Genomic DNA, 21568 nt, shown 5'->3' with positions numbered 1-21568 from the left:
ATGTTTTGTTTTTTTGGCTATGAGGCTTGTGGGATCCCAGCTTGCCAACCAGGAATTGAACCCGCACCCCCTGAGTTCAGTTCAGTTCAGTTGCTCAGTCGTGTCCGACTCTTTGTGACCCCATGGACTACAGCACGCCAGGCCTCCCTGTCCATTACCAACACCTGGAGTTTATTCAAACTCCTGTCCATTGAGTCTGTGATGCCATCCAATCATTTCATCCTCTGTCGTCCCCTTCTCCCACCTTCAGTCTTTCCCAGCATCAGGGTCTTTTCAAATGAGTCAACTCTTTGCATCAAGTGGCCAAAGTATTGGAGTTTCAGCTTCAACATCAGTCCTTCCAATGAACACCCAGGGCTGATCTCCTTTAGGATGGACTGGTTGGATCTCCTTGCAGCCCAAGGGACTCTCAAGAGTCTTCTCCAACACTACAGTTCAAAAGCATCAATTCTTTGGTGCTCAGCTTTCCTTATAGTCCAACTCTCACATCCATACATGACTACTGGAAAAACTATAGCCTTGACTAGACAGACCTTTGTTGACAAAGTAATGTCTCTGCTTTTTAATATGCTGTCTAGGTTGGCCATAACTTTTCTTCCAAGGAGTAGGCATATTTTAATTTCATGACTGCAATCACCATCTGCAGTGATTTTAGAGCCCAAAAGAATAAAGTCTGCCACTGTTTCCATGGTTTCCCCATCTATTTCTCATGAAGTGATGGGACCAGATGCCATGATCTTGATTTTCTGAATGTTGAGCTTTAAGCCAACTTTTTCACTCTCCTCTTTCACTTTCATCAAGAGGCTCTGTAGTTCTTCTTCACTTTCTGCCATAAGGGTGGTGTCATCTGCATATCTGAGGTGATTGATATTTCTCCTGGCAATCTTGATTCCAGCTTGTGCTTTATCCAGCCCAGCGTTTCTCATGATGTACTCTGCATATAAGTTAAATAAGCAGGGTTACAATGCAACCCCTGAATTGGAAGGCAAAGTCCCAACCACTGGACCACAAGGAAAGTCCCAGTTATCTATTTTAAATATAGTAGTGTGTACATGTCAATCCCAAGCTCCCAGTCTATTCTCCCTCTCCTCCCTGCTGGTAACCATAAATTCATTCTCTAAATCTGTGAGTCTTCTTTCAGATTCCACACATAAGCAATATCATTTATTTGTCTTCCTGTGTCTGACTTACTTTACTTTTCTTATTTCACTTTAGTGACAGAAGACAGTTGTTGGCTACCTACCCCTCCTTAATGTTCTTTTTCCTCCTTGTCTCCCATGATATCAATCTTTCCTAGTTTTCCTCCCACATGTCTGTTCTCTCCTCAGTTTTCTTCATGGCCTCCTGTTCCTCAGCCTTCTTTTGAAATGATTGCACCCAGAATTCTGTACTTTGGCCTCATCTATTCTTTTCACTCTTTTATACTCTCTAATACTGCAGTCATCAGCCACATGGGACTGTTAAGCATTTGAAATGTGGTGAGTTTGAATTGAGATGTGCTATTAAGTGTAAAAAGTACATTTCAAAGACATATCAACAAAACCTTGTAAAATTTCTCATTAGTAATTTAAAAAATGGATTGCATTTGGAAATGATTGTATTTCAGATATATTCAGTTAAATGAAATACATTATTAAAGTTAATTATATTGATTTCCTTTTATTTCTTTAGTGTGGCTAATAAAATTTTGAAAATTACATATGTAATTTTTATTTGCTCACATTATGTTTCTATTAGTGTTCCATATGTTCTTCCTAGATAATGTCTCAAACCTACCATGGTTTCAACTACCATATATAATGTTTGGGTGTCAAATTTGTATCTTCCACCGGGTTCTTTTTCCCTTGGGTTTTAGGTTTGCATATTCAACTCTTGAATGAATATATTACTTACACTGAATAAGCAAACAATTCATTAAACTTCTCTTTCCCTTTATCTTATCTTAATTGAAGTACTAACCCAAACCCAGAAGCTTAAACTTCTGTCCAAACATGTACTAAGTCTGATTGGTTCTGTGTTTTAACTCTGTGACTATTTGTTCTGTCATTTTATTCCTACTGCTGTTGACTTAGTTTGGTCCCTGATCTTTTTCATGAAGAACTGCAGTAATTTCCAGCTTGATTCCCTGCTTCAGATCTCAAACTTTATGATTATTACTCCTGTTTAATCTACACAGTGATGCCAGTGATTATTTTAATTTGTATTCAGTACAACTGAGCTTGGCATTTTTTTCTGGAAAGCTTTAAATTACTCTCTATCCTAGTAAGGGAAACAAATAAATAAACCTAACCTTGCTACATGTGTGATATCAGGCCTCCATAATTTGTCTTTGGTTGTGGTCCAGCTTCATTTCTTATCATGCCTTCACATTCATTCTTTGCTTCAGTCATCCAAACTACTTGCAAACTCTTCTCCAAAATTATAAATAAATTTTAAATATGTTTTAAAAGGGTCATAGATTTCTCTGAGAATGTGATGAAGGTTATTGAACCTTTTCTAGAAAATTAACATACAGAATTTTTGCATATAGTTTCAGAGGGATCTTGGAACACTTAAAACTGGGACAAGAACTATTAACCCAAATATGGAAACTCAAACTTCTGTTTATGTCCTTTTGTTTCCCAGGCATTCTTTCTACATTGTATGCCAGTTTTCTTGATTGTTTGGTAGCCTTGATCTCTGTTCTGCTAACAATTATTGTGTAACAAATCACCTTGAAACTTAATGACTTAAAACAAGGGCAATCATTTTATTAACTTTCACAGCTTCCATGGGTCAGGAGTTTGGGGAGGGCTCAGCTGGGTGGTTCTTGGGGTTTTGCAAGCAACGGCTCTGGGGCAGCTTGGGGCTGCCAGTCATCTCTCCATGTAATCTCAGGGCTTTTCCATGTGGTCTCTGTGCTTGGGTTACTTTGGGTTTCTTAACAGTAGGTGACCTCAGAGCAGTCAGACTGTTTATATGGGACTTAAGGCTCTACCAACACAAGTGTTCTGGTAAAAAAGGCAAAGTCACTGATATACATGTTCTATGACACAGTTGTGAAAGTCATACTGTAACCCTTATGCAAAATTTTATTGATTACAAGCATGTCACAAGACCACCCAGATTCAAGGAGAAAGGAATTAGACTCCTTCTGTTGCTGGAGTGGGCAGTTTCAACATACTAAAAGGACATGTGGAATGGGAGATATTACAGCCATCTCTGGAAAATGCAATCTGTCACAGTCTCTCAACATGCTACAAAGAGCAGGTAGGATTTAGGAACAATCCTTCCACTTTGTGGAGAAATCAGTGGAGTTTTGTAGCTTTAATTACTCTTTTCTTGACTTTACAAAAATTGGTTATGGATTAAACTTTATGATCTCAGTATAGACATAATTTTAGTGTCTGAAACTAATTATCAAAAATAGAACCAGAGTGAATGAAACAGAACAGCTATCTCTTGATACATTAGATAGCAATTCGGAGCAAATAAAAAAGGATGCTTTCACTATTTATTCTCACATTTTTTTTTTAATTTTATTTTTATTTTTTAACTTTACAATATTGTATTGGTTTTGCCATATATTGAAATGAATCCACCACAGGTATACATGTGTTCCCCATCCTGAACCCTCCTCCCTCCTACCTGCCCATACCATCCCTCTGGGTCATCCCAGTGCACTAACCCACCTTTTTTTAAAAGATTTTTTTTTGATGTGAATCATTTTGAAAATCTTTATATAATTTGTTACAATAATGCTTCTGCCTTATGTTTTGTTTTTTTGTCCACAAGGCATGTGGGATCTTAACTTCCAGATCAGGGATCAAACTTGCACCCCCTGCACTGGAAGGTGAAGTTTTAAACACCAGGGGAGCACCCTATTCCTACCTTTTAAAATGTGTATTTTAATGACTTGATAATCCATGTAGATTAAATGAATACACTGCCATAGACAGCAGAATGTTAAGTGTTCTGCATGCTGATGGTTTGTTATCATGTTCAAAGGCTGGTCTTAATAAGCCACTGGTTCTAATTTTTGTCATAACTCAATAAGGCTAAAATAATTTTTTAAACCAGATTATCTGTTGGGTTTATGTGGCTTATTCTGGCAACTCCATGCATGTGGTTATCACAACTGCATAAAATATTTGTAACCAGTTTATCTTGGAGGGTTCAGGAAGAATTGTATTGGATAACCTATAGTCCTCGTGAGGACAGATTTTTCATTCACAAGTAATTTCATTCAAAGTCCATAGTAACGGGGAGGGAGGAGGGAGGAGGGTTCAGGATGGGGAACAAGTGTATACCTGTGGCAGATTCATGTTGATATGTGGCAAAACCAATACAATATTGTAAAGTTAAAAAAAATATATAACACACTAAAAAAAAAAAAACAAAGTCCATAGTGTAGTTCTTTGAGACATCATTTATTGATAAGAAATGAAAATTAAATGAAATAGGTAAACTTCTAGGATAGAGAAAGTCCTCACGAGTTCCTCTGTTTTGTTTCTTCTAGTATGACTTACCTAAATCATTCCAGATATAGACAACTCTTGACTGAGTTCTGGAGTTAAGGAATATATAAGATTGACTTCAGAGGGGGCCTGTTAAATATAGGATTGTTTATATGCTGATCTTAGTGGATGTGAAAGATGTTTCATCTCAGAAATTAGAGTCATTGATGTTTCGTTTAGATTTGTTTCTCTGATCCATTAGCTCAGAAGCTATAGTGCAGAAACTATAACTAGGAAACTTTTTCTTGAAGAACAACATGAAGCAAAATAACTTTTCAAATTGTTTCTTAGGCCATTCCTTAAAATATCCCAATTCCCCAACCATCCATTCCATTTTCTCCCAGTCTAACCCTGTTTAAACTCAAGAGGACAGCCAGGCCAGATGATATTTTGGGCATCTCACTGTGGGAGCCAACTCAGAATGATTTAGATGGTATTTAATCACTAGACAAGAAAATAGTGTGTTTGGTGTGTTAATGTATCTTTGAAAATTTGTAATTTTGTCTACTTTTTAATTTAGCAGGCTCTCAGGGAATGGATTCTTCTAGTTATTCTTTGAAGAAGTTTTGGTTTACATTTTCCAGAGTGGTTAAAGTATGTTTCTCTATAGATGCATTCGATTACTTGCCATTCACTTACATTTTGTAGAACAAACTCTCCTACATCAGAACTGATTATTTCTTAATAACAATGTAGTAGAAATGACAAACCAACTCACACATTCAAAAATTTTGCTTTTGGACTTTCCTGGTGGTCTAGTGGTTGAGACTCTGCATTTCCAATGCAAGGGGTGCAGATTTGATCCCTGGTTAGGGAACTAAGATCCCCCATGCTGTGCAGAATGGACAAGAAATATAAACAAATAAAAAAAATTTGCTTTCTAGGGATTGTCTGAAGAGGAGTGATGATGAACATTGGAATTAGGATAATATGAAAGAGATGGGAATACAAGACCACCTGACCTGCCTCTTGAGAAATTTGTATGCAGGTCAGGAAGCAACAGTTAGAACTGGACATGGAACAACAGACTGGTTCCAAATAGGGAAAGGAGTATGTCAAGGATGTATATTGTCACCCTGCTTATTTAACTTCTATGCAGAGTACATCATGAGAAACGCTGGGCTGGAAGAAACACAAGCTGGAATCAAGATTGCTGGGAGAAATATCAATAACCTCAGATATGCAGATGACACCACCATTATGGCAGAAAGTGAAGAGGAATTAAAAGCCTCTTGATGAAGGTGAAAGAAGAGACTGAAAAAGTTGGCTTAAAACTCAACATTCAGAAAACGAAGATCATGGCATCTGGTCCCATCACTTCATGGCAAATAGATGGGGAAACAGTGGCAGACTTTATTTTTTTGGGCTCCAAAATCACTGCAGATGGTGACTGCAGTCATGAAATTAAAAGACGCTTACTCCTTGGAAGAAAAGTTATGACCAACCTAGATAGCATATTGAAAAGCAGAGACATTACTTTGTCAACAAAGGTCCATCTAGTCAAGGCTATGGTTTTTCCAGTAGTCATGTATGGATGTGAGAGTTGGACTGTGAAGAAAGCTGAGCACTGAAGAATTGATGCTTTTGAACTGTGGTGTTGGAGAAGACTCTTGAGAGTCCCTTGGACTGCAAGGAGATCCAACCAGTCCATTCTGAAGGAGATCAGCCCTGGGTATTCTTTGGAAGGAATGATGCTAAAGCTGAAACTCCAGTACTTTGGCCAGCTCATGCGAAGAGTTGACTCATTGGAAAAGACTCTGATGCTGGGAGGGATTAGGGGCAGAAGGAGAAGGAGACGACAGAGGATGAGATGGCTGGATGGCATCACTGACTCGATGGACGTGAGTCTGAGTGAACTCCGGGAGTTGGTGATGGACAGGGAGGCCTGGCATGCTGCAATTCATGGGGTTGCAAAGAGTCGGACATGACCGAGCGACTGAACTGAACTGAATTGAATGGAGGCAAGATGGTAGTGAAAAGAACAGAAGCTTTGGGGTCAGGATTCCTGAGTTCTAGTTCTAGTTGTATCATTTGGTCTCTATGACTTTGACAAGTTAATTTATCCACTAAAATGGGGATACTGTTGGTACTTGTGAAAGTAAAAGTCACTCAGTCACATCCAACTCTTTGCGACCCCATGGACTATACGGTCCATGGAATTCTCCAGGTTAGAATACTGGAGTGGGTAGCCTTTCCCTTCTCCCTGGGATCTTCCCAACCCAGGGATCGAACCCAGGTCTCCTGCATTGCAGGCAGATTCTTTACTAGCTGAGCCACAAAGGAAGCCCAAGAATACTGGAGTGGGTAGCCTATCCATTCTCCATCAGATCTTCCTGACCCAAGAATCAAACTGGCGTCTCCTGCATTGCAGGCAGATTCTTTACCAACTGAGCTATCAGGGAAGCACTGATAGCACTGATCAGTACTTACAGAATTATCACTGAGAGTTAAATGTAACCACATATGTTCAGGCACTTTGAGAAGTTCTATGTACATTATGAACATACAGGAGACCTGAAGTTAGTTTCTTACTGGTTTACTAAATACAAAATAGTTAAGAATCCAAACCTGATCATGAAGGCTTAAGAAAGGCCGTTGAATCCAGTAATGTGCTAGAGGTAGTGGATTCAGGGTCAGCTGATTTGGAGTCTCCTCCCAACCTAGCTGCTAAATGCTTATTACATCCTATATTATTTACTTAACCTAGCTGTTCTTTAGTTTCTCGTCTGTAACAAGGATTGCTTCCTCCTAAGGGTTGTGCAAAAAGTTAGATACTGATTTTAAAGTGTAGTATAGGATGTTGCATGCTGTAAGTCTGATACCTCTAAGTTGTTACCTTTAAAATTTGGAAGGGCAGAAAGCTTTATTATTAGAAAGAAATTCTTAGTGTTAGGTAAGCAAGAATCCACATGGAATCCAGAGAATGGCACAAGTCAGTTTGTTACATTTTCCCATAAGTTGCCTGATGTGCAAGTGAATCAGGAGAATGGACTCTTAGAAAAGAGTCTTAAATCTTTCTTTACTTTAAGTCCCTCATCTTAAATCTTTCTTTACTTCCCTCCTCCTGGCATCCCACTTTATTATGATTTTGGCTTCTGACTTGTGCTTTGTCGGTGTTGAGAAGGAAGTGTGTGAGTGAGGGATAGAACTTTGAGCCTTTTAGGATGTGATTAATAAAAATGTTCCAGGCTCTAGGTGAAACATCTAAAAACTTGCTCTTGTTGCTGTAGTGCATTACAATGCTAACTCTCTTTTCTTTGTCTCGCCAGGGATCTCTTTGCCAATAAGTAGCAGAGGCTGATCTTTTAACACCTCTATGCTTTGCTGCTTCTCTGCCTCCACTGATAAGAGGAATTAACTATAGAATCTTTTCAAATTCTAAAAAGAGGTGATTTTGGTTGGAGGACTCAGAGTCACTAAGTCACACAGGTGATAGATTTTTTTAATTCCCATTTATAGGTGAAAAAGTGAAGGTGCTTACAGGTAAATCTACAGCTTTGAGTTTCATGTTTCAGCCATTAAACAGAATTTTCTTCATGTAGAGGAAGTGTTAGTCTGTGAAAACTTGTGATTGTCATTATAAGCATTTTTTTTTTTTTTTTAGCATCTATGAATGGTTCAAGTAGATTACTTATTTGGAACAGGAGGTTCAGACACTGTAGTTCCAGACTCTGTACTCATGAAGTGTGAAGGCAGGGACCATGGTGACCGTGTTCTTCCTATTCATTAAAACCCTTGTGTGATCTGAATATACCATTTTATGTTCTCTGTACTGCTCTATTTCTACTTAAAGATTCTTTTCCTAACTAGGGCTGCAAGTCATACTTTCAGTTGCTTTCATAATCAAAATATTACCATCATATTAAGAAACTTAATTTCCTGTTGATTTTTCCCCCAATTGACTTAATTTTAATCCCTCCTTTACCAATCAGTAATCAAAGTCTGTGAATTCAAATTTCTAAGGATCTTTTGAATACATACATTCCCTCTTTCCTCTATCTTGATTGAGGTTCCCATATTGTCTCTCTCCCCTGAGCCATTTCAAATCTTTCTGGAGGGTCTTCTATCACCACCCAAAGTTTCTTTAAAAAGTTGCATTTATACAGTCTTTTATATTCATAAAGTGCTTTTTTATACAACTTTTCTTTAATCTTCATGCCAACTGATGAAGTATATTTTATTACCAACATTTTACAATTGAGAAAAAACTAACCAAGACTCAGAACTTCCCAAAGCTTATGTAGTTAGTAAATGGTCAAATTCATATTTCAGAAAATAGATCATTGAAAAAACTCATGTGCCCCAGAGTAACAACAAAATTTTCTATAGGTTGCATTTGTATAATGAATGACTCATTGTGAAATAAAAAATATGACATAGAGACATGGATGTATTTAAGAATAACTTTTTATTTTGGAAATGAAACCAACTTCTTTTAAGAAGTTTTAAGTTTTTGTTTTATGAAGTAATTAGGTTGAGTAATATGACTAAGGAGAAAAATGCTTGATGACCTTTCAAATTTATGCCTGTTTATTAACTATCTGCCAGCACTGATTTAGAGTTTCTTATGTACTTTTTAACCAGACAAAGTTTTAACAAGTAACTTAGAAAAACATCATTTTTCCTTTTCCCCTCTCTCCTTTCTTTCCTTTAAAAAATCTATTTCATTTGGCAAACTCTGAAAGTAGTGAGGATAGATATGGGGAAATACAATTCTTTCCTTTAAAAAATCTATTTCATTTGGCAAACTCTGAAAGTAGTGAGGATAGATATGGGGAAATACAAAATGTTCAGCGCTCTTAAATTGTATATGGGAAATAATCTTTTTTATATTCTTAATTTTTTAATTAAAGAGATTGTGCTATAAAGGAAACAAATGAACACCTTTACAGGTGAATAGTATTTTTTACTGCCTTCTTCTGTATATTGAATACTTTTCTAAAAATATCAGTAAAAACCACAAACATTTCTGCCATTTTGAAACTGTCGAATTTTATTTTTTAAAGAAATAATTCAGATTTTATGTTTCAAGTTTAAAATTTAAAGGCAATTTTATACTTAGAGAAAAGTTGCAAGCATAGTACAGAAAGTTCCTATACCCTTCATCTGGTTTCCTCTAATGTTAATGCTTTATAAAATCATAGTATTGAAAAAAAAATCATAGTATTGGGTTGGCTAAAAAAGTTCAGGTTTTTTGTACCATTTTATGGAAAAATCTGAACAAACATTTTGGCCAACCCAATACAATGATCAAAACTAAAAATTAACAGTGGTATGATACTATTAGGGGTTCCCTGGTGGCTCAGCGGTAAAGAATCCACCTGCTAATATAGTAGATGTTGTTCAGTCACTCAGTTGTGTCCAACTCTTTGCAGCCCCATGAACTGTGGGATGCTAGGCTTCCCTTTCCTTCACTATCTCCCTGAATTTGCTCAAATTCATGTTCATTGAGTCACTGATGCCATCCAACCAACTCATCCTCTGTTGCCCCCCATCTCCCCTGGCCCTGAATCTTTCCCAGCATCAAAGTCTTTTCCAATGAGTTGGCTGTTTGCATCAGGTGGCCAAAGTACTGAAGCTTCAGCTTCAGCATCAGTCCTTCTAATGAATATTCAGGGTTGATTTCATTAAGGATCAACTGGTTTGATCTCCTTGCTGTCCAAGGGGCTCTCAAGAGTCTTCTCCAGCACCACAGTTCGAAACATCAATTCTTTGGTGCTCAGCTTTCTTTATGGTCCAGCTGTCACATCCATACATGACTACTAGAGCTTTAACTGATGGAAAAACTAGAGCTTTGACTAAAAGAACCTTTATCGGCAAAGTGATATCTCTGGATTTTAATACACTGTGTAGGTTTGTCATTGCTTTTCTTCCAAGGAGCAAGCCTCTTAATTTTCTGTCTGCAGTCATCATCCGCAGTAATTTTGGAGCCCAAGAAAATGAAATCTGTCACTGTTTCTATAGTTTCCCCATCTATTTGCTGTGAAGTGATAGGACTAGATGCCATGATCTTTATTTTTTGAATGTTGATTTTTAAGCCAGCAGTTTCACTCTCCTCTTTCACCCTCATCAAGAGACTCTTTAGTTCCTCTTCACTTTCTGCCATTAAAGTCGTATCATCTGCATATCTGAGGTTGTTGATATTTCTCCTGGCAATCTTGATTCTAGCTTGTGAGTCTTCCAGCCCAGCATTTCACATGATGTACTCTGCATATAGAGGCTTCCCAGGTGGCATTAGTGATAAAGAACCCACCTGCCAATACTGGAGACATAGAGATGCAAGTTCAATCCCTGGGTCAGAAAGATCCCCTGGAAGAGGGCATGGCAACTCACTCCAGTATTCTTGCCTGGAGAATCCCATGGGCAGAGGAGACCGGTGCCCTACAGCCCATGGGGTTGCATAAAGTTGAACACGACTGAAATGACTGAGCACACATGCATTCATTCTGCATGTAAATTAAATAAGCAGGGTGACAGCCTTGACGGACTCCTCACAGTTCAATCCCTGGGTGGGGAAAATCTCTTTGAGAAGGAAATGGCAACCCACTCCAGTGTTCTTGCTGGGAAATCCCATGGACAGAGGAGCCTGGCAGAGTACAATCTGTGGGGTGGCAAAAGAGTTGACCACAACTTAGCGACCAAATAACAACAATAACAATGATACTATTAACTGCACATTTCATTCAGATTTACCTAATTTTTCCACTAATGTTCAGGTTTTACTTATAATGAGTTTTTAATACATGTGGTATGAGTTGGCAAAAGAAAATAACATTGAAACAGTGAGAATGGAGAAATACACAAATGAATATGTAAAGTGAGTAACTGGGAGGACTCTTAATATTTTTTATATTGTACTTTGTCCTCTAACTATAACTGTATGTCTTAACTCTTAAGTAGAATCTTCTTCTTATACCTTTGTTGATGATAGGCATACTCGTTTTAGCTATTTAGGAAAATCATCACAAATTGTTCTTACAAAACGGCTACATTAACTTAATATACTTAAAGCAGTTTCTAAGTGACCATGAAAAAAATCATTCTACTGTTGATTATTATAATTAAAATTTAGTAAAATAAAAATATTGCTTGATTTCCAGAAGTCTACATATCAGTTTAAACCCACTTCTTCCAACAAATTATAATGAGATTCTAGGATATATTGCTTAACAAGGTCAGTAATGACCCATTTTTTTATGTTGTATTTCTACTTTTTGTATTAAAAAGCACACAAATTAAATAGACTTGTGTCTATAGATATAAGACAAAATATATAGACAAAATATTTTGATGCATATACAACTCATGTAGTAACAGTGGCTGTGCCTGAATTACCCATTTATCCTCAAATACATTTATTAAGGATTGTGAGGGATGAATTCCTATACCCATTGACATAAAAAGTTGTTCAGTCGCTAAATCGTGTCTGACTCTTTGTGACCCCAGGGACTGCAGCACTATAGGCTTCCTGTCCTTCATATCTCTCAGAGTTTGCTCAAATTCATAGTTCATTGAGTCAGTGATGCCATACAAACATCTCATTCTCTGTTGCCCCCTTCTCCTCTTGTCCTCAATCTTTCCCAGCATCAGGGTGTTTTCCAGTGAGTCAACTCTTTGCATCAGGTGGCCAAAGTACCCCCCATTTTTCTTAGACTTGAGGAGAAGAGATGCATTGGCTTGCACTGTCACAGCGTTAGGGTTTCAGTGGGGCTCCAGATGTAGAGCTCCATTTCAAGCATATACACAGCCCCTTCTCTGATTCTGCCTGATTGCACCTGGGAATACTTAGTCATTTGACAGCCGTAGTGTGGTTCTCTGTGGGGTTTCCTGCCTGCTCAATGGTGATTTATTTTTACTTCCTTATTCCTCTAGCATGCTGACAATTCTTAGATGACAGGAATGTGATTATGAAGGATTTCCAGTGTATGAGCATAGTCATCTCTGAATTATACTAGAATACGAACGGGTATGTCTTCTTTAATTATTGTTACCAAATCAGATATGCAAATGACACCACCCTTATGGCAGAAAGTGAAGAGGAACTAAAAAGCCTCTTGATGAAAGTGAAAGTGGAGAGTGAAAAAGTTGGCTTAAAGCTCAACATTCAGAAAACAAAGATAATGGCCTCCGGTCCCATCACTTCATGGCAAATAGATGGGGAAACAGTGGAAACAGTGGCAGACTTTATTTTTTGGGTCTCCAGAACCACTGCAGATGGTGACTGCAGCCATGAAATTAAAAGATGGTTGCTCCTTGGAAGAAAAGTTATGACCAACCTAGATATCATATTAAAAAGCAGAGACATTTCTTTGACAACAAAGGTCCGTCTAGTCAAGGCTATGGTTTTTCCAGTGGTCATGTATGGATGAGAGAGTTGGACTGTGAAGAAAGCTAAACACCGAAGAATTGATGCTTTTGAACTGTGGTGTTGCAGAAGACTCTTGAGAGTCCCTTGGACTGCAAGGACATCCAACCAGTCCATTCTAAACGAGATCAGCCCTGGGTGTTCTTTGGAAGGAATGATGCTAAAGCTGAAACTCCAGTACTTTGGCCACCTCATGCGAAGAGTTGACTCATTGGAAAAGACTCTGATGCTGGGAGGGATTGGGGGCAGGAGGAAAAGGGGACGACAGAGGATGAGACGGCTGGATGGCATCACCAACTCAATGGACGTGAGTTTGAGTGAACTCTGGGAGATGGTGATGGACAGGGAGGCCTGGCGTGTTGCGATTCATGGGGTTGCAAAGAGTCGGACACGACTGAGCGACTGAACTGAACTGAAACAGCCTTGCATGAAAAATAACTTCTAGAGTTCCACTAAATATATGTTCTTTTGTTTTTGTTGTTCAGTCGCCCAGTCGTGTCTGACTCCTTGTGACCCCACGGACTGTAGCACACCAGGGCTCCCTGTCCCTCACCATCTCCCGAAGTTTGCCCAAGTTCATGTCCATTGCATCGGTGATGCCATCCAGCCGTCTCATCCTCTGATGCCCTCTTTTTCTTCAATGCAAGAGACTAGTTCTTTAGCAGGCCTTTAAAAAGATTTTTAAAATTAATTTTATTTTTGTTTATGTTTATTTTTCTGTTTTAATTACCAGCATCATGATGGTATTAATATTTAAACAATGAAACAGCTTTATGGAGACATAATTCATGTACCATACAATTCATCCATTTAAAGTGTGCATTCCAATGTTTTCTAGTATATTCACAGAGTTGTGCAATCAATTTTAGGACATTTTTATCATCCCCAGAAGAAACTCTAGGCCCATTAACAGTACTCCCTATTCCGTCTTGCTCACAGCCCTGGGTTCTACTTTTTCTCTCTATGGATTTGCCTATTATGGATGTTTCATAAAAATGATATATAATGTGTGACATTTTGTGACTGGTTTCTTTCTCTTAGCTTAATGTTTTCAAAATTCTTCCATGTTGTAGTATGTATTAGTTCTTCATTTCTTTTTATTGCCTAAAATACCCTATCATATAGCTATACCACACTTTATTTATACATTTTTTCAGTTGATGGATATTTGGGTTATTCCCACTCTTAGGTTACTGTGAATAATGCTGCTATGAAAATTTGTGCACATGTTTCTTGGGGGAACATATGTCTTTGTGTGTGTGTGTTAGTCGCTCAGTCGTGTCTAACTCTTTGCAACCCCATGGACTGTAGCCCGCCAAGCTTCTCTGTCCATGGGATTTTCCAGGCAAGAATACTGGAGTGGGTTGCCATTTCCTTCTCCAGGGGATCTTCCCAATCCAGGGATCAAACCCAGGTCTCCCGCATTGCAGGCGAATTCTTTATCAGCGGAACCAAATATATCTAAGAAATCAATGCCAAATTGAAGATCATGAGGATTTACTCCTATATTCTTTATTTATTTATTTATTTATTTTTTAAAATAGTTTTAGCTTATATGTTTAAGCCTATTGTCCATTTAGAATTAATTTTATATATAGTGGGGCTTTCCTAATAGCTCAGTTGGTAAAGAATCCGCCTGCACTGCAGGAGACCTGGGTTCGATCCCTGGGTTGGGAAGATCCCCTGGAGAAGGGAAAGGCTACCCACTCTAGTATTCTGGCCTGGAGAATTCCATGGACTGTCTAGTTCATGGGGTTGCAAAGAGTTGGACACGACTGAGCAACTTTCACTTTATATGTAGTGTGAGGAGGGAGTCCAACTTCATTCTTTTAACCACCTTTTGAGGACCGTTTTTGAATTATACTTGGTATGCTTGTCAAAATTGAAGGTGAGAATTTCCATTGTCTGTGTTTCTGCCTGTGCTATCCATGCTGGCTTGTTTACAATAGCTTTGTAGTAAGTTTTAAAATGGGAAGTATGTGTCCTCCAACTTTGTTCTTCTTTTTCTAGATTGTTTTGGCTATTCTTTGTCCCTGAAATTTCCATATTAATTACTTTCTAAGACACCTAGGATTTTGATAGGTGAAATTGCACTAAATCTGTAGATCAATTTGAGGAGTATTGCAATATTAACAATTTTGAATCTTTTGAAACATGACAGTGAGGTGTCTTTCCATTTATTTAGATCTTCTTTAATTTCTTTCAACCATATTTTGTGGCTTTTAGAATATGTTTGTATTTTTTTTGTTAAATGTATTCATATTTTAGTTTTCTTGATGCTATTGTAAATGAAATTGCTTATTAATTTCATTTTTGGTTTATTTATTCTTTACTGTGTAGAAAAAATATTAATTTCTCTATGGTGCCTTGTATCTTGCAAACTTTCTAAACTCACTTATTTGTTCTAAGAATTTTCTTAGTGGCTTCCTTTGTATTTTCTGTATAAATAAGTATGTCACCTGCAAATAAAGTTAGTTTCATTTCTTTATTTCCAGTCTTTTTTTTTCTTCCCTAACTGCACTGGTTGAAACCTACAGCATAATGTTTAATTGAAGTGATGAGAGCAGACATCCTTGTCTTGTTCCTAATGAGGAAAAACATTCAGTCTTTCACCTTTAACTATGATTTTAACTTTTCTTCACATTTACCCTTTAAGGGCTTGAAGAATCTTCTTCTATTCCTAGTGTGTTGGTGTTGAATATTTTATCATGAAGGGTTTTATCTTATGCTTATCTTGACTGTTGTAGTTCAGTCGCTAAGTTGTGTCCACCTCTTTGCGACCCCGTTGACTGCAAACATCCCAGGCCTCCCTGTCCTTCACCATATCCCTGAGTTTGCTCAGATTCATGTCCATTGAGTCAGTGATACTATCTAACCATCTCATCCACTGCTGCCTCATTCTCCTTTTGCCTTCAGTTTTTCCCAGCATCAGGATCTTTTCCTATGAGTTGGCTCTTCACATCAGGTGGCCAAAGTATTGGGGCTGCAGCTTCAGCATCAGTCCTTCCAGTGAATATTCAGGATTGATTTCCTTTTTTTCTATTTATTCTTTAGTCAGTTTCAGTAGTTTGTATCTTTTTAGGAGTTTGTCCATTTCATCTAGGTTATCAAAATTGTCAGTGTATAATTTTTCATTTTATTTCCATATAATACTTTTTTTTTATGCAAGTTGTTAGTGATGTCCTTCTTTCATTCCTGATGTTAGTAATTTGAATAGTCTCCTTTTTTCTTGGACGATTCAGCTAAAAGTTCGTCAGTTTTACTGATCTTTTCAAAGAGCCAACTATTCATTTTGTTGATTTTCTGTTGGGATTCTATTCTGCATTTCATTAGTTTTGTTCTAATGTGTATTATTTCCTTCCTTTTGCTTGCTTTAGTTCAGTTTGCTCTTCTTTTTCTGATATCTTAAAGTAGAAAACTAGGTAACTGATTTGAGATCTTTCTTCTTTTTTTAAATTGGTATTTACAATTCTAAATTTCCTTCAAATACTGCATTAGCTGCATCCATAAATACTGGTATGTTGTGCCTTTATTTTCATTATCTTGAAGTATTTTCTAATTTCTTATATGATTTCCTCTGTTACTGGTGTTTTGGGAGTACACTGTTTACTGTCCACATAGTTTTGAGTTTCTCAAATATGCATGTTATTTACTCGAAATTCATTTCACTGTGATCTGAGAACATATTTTGTATGAAGTCACTCACTTAAAATTTATTTTAGCTTGTCTTATGGTCTAGGATATGGTCTGTCCTAGAGAATGTTCCATGTGCACTTGGGAATGTGCACTTTATATCTATTAGATATACTTGGTTTATAGTGTTGTTTAAGTTTTTTATTTCTCTTTCTAATGCTCTGTCTAGTTGCATTGTTCACTATTCACATTTCAGTTTTGACATCCCTACTAGTGTTCCTGAAGGGTTTATTTCTCTTTTCCGACCTGTCACTTTTGCTTTTTGTATTTTGGTGGTTCAATTTTTGGGTGCATGTATGCTTTTGTTATACTTCCTCGTGCATTGATCCTTTTTTTATTATAAAATCTCTCTGTTTTTCTCTGGTAGCTTTCTTTTTGTTTCTTTTAAGCCTATTTAGTCTGATATTCATATAGTCACTCCAACATTCTTATGTGTGCTGTTTGCATGATATATTCATTCCCATGCTTTTGTTTTCAGCCTATTCATATCTTTGAATCTAAAAAGTGTCAGCAAGTTTCTTTACCTAAAAACAGAACTCTTTTAAAAAAATTGGATTATAATTGCTTTACAATTTTGTTTTAGTTTCTGCTGTACAACAATGTGAATCAGCTGTATGTATACATATATCCCCTCCTTCTTGAACCTCCTTCCCCTCCATCCCACCACCCTAGGTCTTCACAGAGAGCAAGCCTCTTTAAATTAGTATTTCATTTGGCAGAAATTGTCGTTTTTCAACAAAAACGATTTCAACAAATTTCAAGAAATTTCAACAAAATTGTGGCAATTTTGTTTCTAATATATGGATGACAATGTTTATTTAATGGTCAAACATCTCACTATTATGCTGGATAATGTAATGATGTTTTTAGAATATTAGGTATAGTCTCTGCTTTTCAGGAAATTTAAAATATAATATAAAGGATTTATTATCTTATTTGTCCCTATTTGTCTGAAAAGTATGGCAGAGAAAATGTGATTATATTAATATTATAGTTAGAAAGGAGGTGATGTCTATAAACTTAAGTTTGAACTCACCTCTCACTTTTAATATATTAAAGTCTTAAATCCAAATGATGGTATTAATTTTAAATTTATGGATTCATGCCATTAAAAGTTTTGCCAGTAATAATAGAAGATTCCCAGAAATTTTCCAGTTTTTGTAGCACTATCTTCCTTGAAATTGTGTTGACAAGCAGGGGGAAAAATTTGTTTATTCACTAAGTTGTGTCTGACTCTTTTGCAACCCCATACACTGTAGTCCATCAGGCTCCTCTGTCCATGGGATTTCCCAGGCAAGAATACTGGAGTGGGTCTCACTTACTTGCTTTTGACCTATTCAGCTGTCTTGTAAGATGATTAGCATAGTTTGTGTATAGACTTCAGAAAAGGAAAAATTAGCTTCTGAAAATGACTGAACAACAGCTGGAATTAATGAATAAGGAGGTGAATGAATGAATATGTCAACCAGGTGAGCTGTGAAATGTAGGTTTTATAGGCATTATGTGCAATGAAAGACTTAGCATAATTCAAGGTAGTAAAAAATAGAAACTGACTCAATAATGATTAATAATAATGTTGATAAAAAACTTGATAGCTAATTTTTATGGGTACTTCTTGTTTGCCTTGCTGTTCAGTCACTCAGTCATGTCCAACTCTTTGCAGACCCATGGACTGCAGCATGCTAGGCTTCCCTGTCTGCCGGGAGCTGGCATATTGCATATTGAGTGAGGATCTGTAATAGCTCAACTGGAATTCTATCACTGCCGGGAGCCAGCGTAAGGAACTCCGCCCATGACAAAGGTCATGAGGAAGGAGGCTCGGCATACGCAAAGGCGGGATCGAGCCTCAGGAGTCCCCCTGGAAATTCTCGAGTATCTACCCCCCAAACCAGAGTCTGCCTACTTTCTGCTTTTTGCTTTCACCTACACCTCTGACTTTATGGGGGCTGTCCCCCACTACCTCTCTCTGAAAAAAGAGTTAGCTTACAGCTCCAGTTAATAATTCCTGGGTGTGACAGTGTTTCAATCTAAAAACTCCTTTGGAAATCCTCTAGCCTGCCTGAATAGGTTTTTCTGGCCACATGTGATTGTTCAGAGCCTCCCAACTGTGAGAGGCAGGAGATGTTCTAAACTGCCTAAACACAGGTTCCTTTGAGTAGTTAAAAGATTGATTAGAAATTGTATTGGTGAAGGGTTTTTCACTTGTTGGGCCAATGTTTGCTGCTAAGTCTCCATACTCCTTACCTACTGTGTCCTTGGCAGTGTATTGATTGATATAATGGGTGTATAGAAATGTAAAATGCAGCTTTGTCCAATGCTTTTTGGGAGGCTGGTGCCTGACTTTGGAATAATCACCTTTAGAGAAAAATAAGTTTCTTAAAATGTTAACAGGCCTCCGGGCCAGAAGATGATGTAATTCACCTGAACTTTTGCATATGATAAGTTTGAAAGCCTGGCTTCGATAAGGACCAGGAACTGCTGTCCTTGCATGACTCCACCCCTTCCCCCATTATCCTCTATGCACAACTTAAGGTATAAAAACTACTTTGGAAAATAAAGTGCGGGCCTTGTTCACTGAAACTTGGTCTCCCCATGTCGCTCTCTCTTTCAAATTCTGGCTGAGTCTCCATCTGGAGCGCGGAACCCACCATGCTTGCTAATTATGCCTGGGCTTCTAAGATCCGACCTGGGAGGCCTCAGTGTCTCCTCTCCTTCAGGAGAACGGAAGGACGCCTGCGGCCTACGTAAGTGGTGCAAACTTCTTGTCTTGAAGTTTTATTGGTCTCCCGCGTAAACCAAGCTACTCAGCCTCTTTTCTCCACTGAATTTTCCTACTGAGCTATCCTTATTTCAGCCGCTTTTCCCCACTGAATTTCCTCACTGAGCTATCCTTATTCTATTACTCTTTGTATCCTTAATTAAAGTGTAATTAAGCAGTTGTTTCCTGACCCTCGCCTATGCCGTCTCTCCTTCGAATACCCTGGATCAGCTGGGGCTGGACCCCGGCACCTGTCCTTCACCATCTCCCGATGTTTGCTCAAACTCCTGTCCACCGAGTCAGTGATGCCATCCAACCATCTCATCCTCTGTTATCCCTTTCTCCTCCTGCCTTCAATCTTTCCCAGCATCAGGGTCATTTCTGATGGGTCAGGTCTTTGCATCAGGTGGTCAAAGTACTGGAGCTTCAGCATCAGTCCTTCCAATGAATATTCAGGATTGATTTCCTTTAGGATTGACTGGTTTGATCTCCTTGCAGTCCAAGGGACTCAAGAGCATTAATTTTTTGGCGTTCAGCCTTCTTTATGGTCCAGCACTTACATCCATGGACTGAATAGTCCATGGGGTCGCAAAGGGTCGGATACGACTGAGCCACTTTTGCTTTCACTTTTCTCACACCCATGCATGACTACTGGAAAAGCCATAGCTTTGACTAGATGGACTTTTGTTGTCAAAGTAGTGTCTGCTTTTTAATATGCTCTCTAGGGCTTCCCTGTTGGCTCAGCTGGTAAACAATCCACCTGCAATTCAGGAGACCTGGGTTTGATCCCTGTGTTGGGAAGATTCCCTGGAGAGGGGAATAGCTACCCACTCCAGTATTCTGGCCTGGAGAATTCCCTGAACTGTATAAACCATGGGGTAGCAAAGAGTCGGACACGACTGAGCGACTTTCACTTTCATGATTATCATAGCTTTTCTTCCACAGAGCAAGTGTCTTTTGCCTGGTACTCTTCTGATATCTTTACATATGAGTCAAGGATTGGATTGTCAACTAAGACTGACATAAATTGAAGATGTTAATTAGTATTAAAACTTTACTTAAATATTTTATCATTGTGAGGGCTTCTCTCAATGTCTAGAAGCTCCTTCTGCTTCTCCTGTGCCTTTTGATTGCTTGAATTCTTGAAAATTAAAAGTAATATATTTACAGTATATTTATCATATTTCTGAACCCACCCTCTACCAACCAAACTAAACAAAACCAAATGTAATAAAATATTTTTAAAAACATGTCTGAAGTTCCCTCTTAATATATTTTACAGTGGAAAGCTTTTATTTCATTTGGTTTTGTTTAGTTTGGTTGGTAGGGGGTGGGTTGAGAAATATGATAAATATATAGTAAATATAAATACATTCTTGCCACCAACAGATATCCACAATAGCAGTTTGTTGTATTTCTTTTATGTGTATGTGCACATGATACACAATTCTTTCTTTTATTTGACCTTAGAATATTTGTGAACTTATATGATGGTTTTAATTTTCAATTTGTGTTTTCCTTCACCCAACCCTCAAATCAGGATGGAGATCCAGTTCGTCCAGGAGTGGCCATGACTGATCTTGCCACTGGCCTTTATGCCTATGGAGCCATTATGACTGGACTGATACAAAGATATAAAACCGGAAAAGGACTGTTCATTGATTGTAACCTACTGTCATCCCAGGTACCAATCCAACTAACATTTCAGATAATGGAGTAAAAACATGTATCTGTGTTATACGTTTTCATATCAAATCCTGTGAGTCATGTGCAAAAACAAAAAACAAAACAAGAGGAACTGCTCCTCCCCCCCCAACAAAAAAAACCCAACAACAGTAAAAGCTGTTCTGTTTTTGTGTCCTTGATGTTGTAATATTAAAATCAGTCGGCCACAAAAATTTTGTTATACTGTAGATATTGCTGTTGAAACAGAATTCTAAAGACTGTTTTTATTGGTCTGTTACTATTTTTGAGACAGAAATGCAGTTGTCATTTTTTTGTGCCAGAGACCATTTGGAGTCTGGCGAAGTCTATAGACCTTTCCTCAGAATTATGTTTTTGAATGCATAGAATGAGATGTTTAGAATTACAAAGGAAGCCAATTATATTGAAATACAGTTATTTCAATGTAAAAGCCACATTGTGTTATAATAGTACATATGATTTTTCATTAATACATTAAAATAGAATATCTATTAGAGGATTCAATAACCATTGCAATTTTGAAGTAGTGACTGAAGTAACTATAATATGACA

At 37.8% G+C, this 21568-nt stretch overlaps 1 protein-coding gene across 4 annotated transcripts in view; it reads left to right on the top strand.

The window, feature by feature from the left end:
• SUGCT (succinyl-CoA:glutarate-CoA transferase) overlaps positions 1 to 21568 on the top strand; it is a 768109-nt gene that overhangs the window by 87969 nt on the left and 658572 nt on the right. For all 4 annotated transcript variants that reach the window (XM_055590750.1, XM_055590749.1, XM_055590751.1 and 1 more), the window contains exon 8: positions 20853 to 20996. In XM_055590750.1, coding sequence (XP_055446725.1) covers positions 20853 to 20996 — 144 coding nt within the window. The remainder of the gene's footprint in view (positions 1 to 20852; positions 20997 to 21568) is intronic.

This window comes from Bubalus kerabau, chromosome 8, assembly GCF_029407905.1.
Source record: "Bubalus kerabau isolate K-KA32 ecotype Philippines breed swamp buffalo chromosome 8, PCC_UOA_SB_1v2, whole genome shotgun sequence".
Lineage (NCBI taxonomy): Eukaryota > Metazoa > Chordata > Mammalia > Artiodactyla > Bovidae > Bubalus > Bubalus kerabau.
This window is presented reverse-complemented; position numbering and strand designations above follow the sequence as displayed.